Here is a 1,677-nt window from a genome sequence, read left to right as displayed (position 1 = left end):
GATGCATTTTAATTACTGGTGCTTTAAAATATAGTTGCTCAATGTAACATGTTTTTCTGTAACCTTGTAATAACATCCTAAGAGGGACACTTAGTAAAATATAACCACAGCTTCATTATTTGTATAACCAGGAACAGCACCAGTGCTTTGCATTACCATTTGCATTATACAGTGATATATAGAGACCGTCCTGTAACCCGGCAGTTACCTGTATTACCTGTCAGTGGGACTGATCACATCTATCACTGAGTATGAACAGCTCTATGGAGGAAGAGTATGATATACAGCAGCTGAGTTTTGCTGTGGCCGGAGGAATCGCCTGTATATCAGGACTAGTGATAAATGGATTTATTGTTGCTGTGACTGTCACTGATTGGATGACACTAAGACCAGTGACCTCTACTGACCAGGTTCTCACCTCCCTTGTGATCGCCAGGTTTATCTATCATTCCGTCTGCTTGTTGAAAATTTGTTTTCAGTTATTCTTTAAAGAAATTCCTAAAATATGTAACAGTATTTTTCTCTGGATGCTTTTTATGTCCCTCTACGCCGGCACCTGGTTAGCAAACATTCTGTCGGTTGTCTTCTGCCTGAAGATCTGCAACTTCCACAGCGTCTTCTTCCTACGTCTGAGGATAATGATATTACAGAGAGTCGTGCATCTGATCATCGCTTCTGTGCTGGGGCCCATTTGTTACTTTACAATATTTGCCATAATCGTGAACAGAAAAATTGATATAAATTCTTCTAACACAATTGAAAACGACACAAGTGAAACATACATTATGTTGTATTTTTTGCAGGATATTTTGCCGTTTCTCTTCTTCCTGATATCATCAGTGCTTCTTATCTTATTCCTCTGCCACCACATGTATAGAATGAGACGTGACGGAACCAGAACAGGACAACTGGACACGTATCGCAAGACCATACGGTTTTCAACCATTTCATTGTTAAGCTACGTCGTTTATTTCATCACCAATTTTATTATGTGGATCTATGAGGGATCACTTAGTGGATTTGGATTATTTTTTATTATGAATATTTTCCCAACTCTGCATTCTGCTTACCTGATCTACGCAACAACCAGGCTGAGGAACCGGTTCTCTGTGATGCAGCAGTATGCAACCAACTGCTGGCTCAGCTGCAGAGGTAGTTATCCCGAATCTGGTGATCCGGAGGAGACAGTCACTCAGGGATCTGAGAAGGCTGCAGGCAGCAAATAAGTTATTGTGTAGGATGAATTACATTCCCTCATTGAATCAGGAACTGAAAAGGAACTCTCTCTGCACATGTTACATCTACCCCACCTGCAGTGCAACCTGATTTTTTCCCAGTTGTGTGCTTTTTTAATGTGTTGCTAACAATGCTGAATAAGGCCCTTTATTACTACCGTATCCATATAATGACGTGAGAAAAAAATGAATCAGATATTTCTCGTGCTTGATCCTAATATTCAAAACCCAACAGCAAATTCTTCATATTGTATATCAGCTCTATTGTCCTCTAACGTTTCATCCTTCTGACTATAGGAGACAGTTCTGCAATACCCAGGGGACCTGGTTGGTGACAATTCCTGTTGTGTCCGTCAGTGGGATATTATTGTATAATATGACGATATAACCGGGTAAATAGGTCATACTGTACATACTTCAATACAATGGATCCCAGCAATCA

General features: G+C 40.1%; 1 protein-coding gene across 1 annotated transcript; it reads left to right on the top strand.

Annotated features, from left to right (window-relative positions):
- Positions 1-251: 251 nt before the first annotated feature.
- Positions 252-1,226, top strand: LOC146063067 (taste receptor type 2 member 19-like). The gene has a single exon (XM_083175082.1). The coding sequence runs from the start codon at positions 252-254 to the stop codon at positions 1,224-1,226; it is 975 nt and encodes a 324-aa protein (XP_083031208.1).
- The last annotated feature ends 451 nt before the right edge of the window (positions 1,227-1,677 follow it).

The sequence above is a fragment of the Crinia signifera genome, chromosome 3, assembly GCF_055691185.1.
Source record: "Crinia signifera chromosome 3, ASM5569118v1, whole genome shotgun sequence".
Taxonomy (NCBI): Eukaryota; Metazoa; Chordata; class Amphibia; order Anura; family Myobatrachidae; genus Crinia; species Crinia signifera.
This window is presented reverse-complemented; position numbering and strand designations above follow the sequence as displayed.

Excerpts from the sequence above, each read along its gene's own strand:
- LOC146063067 (XM_083175082.1), top strand. The coding sequence starts at position 252 with ATGAACAGCTCTATGGAGGAAGAGTATGATATACAGCAGCTGAGTTTT.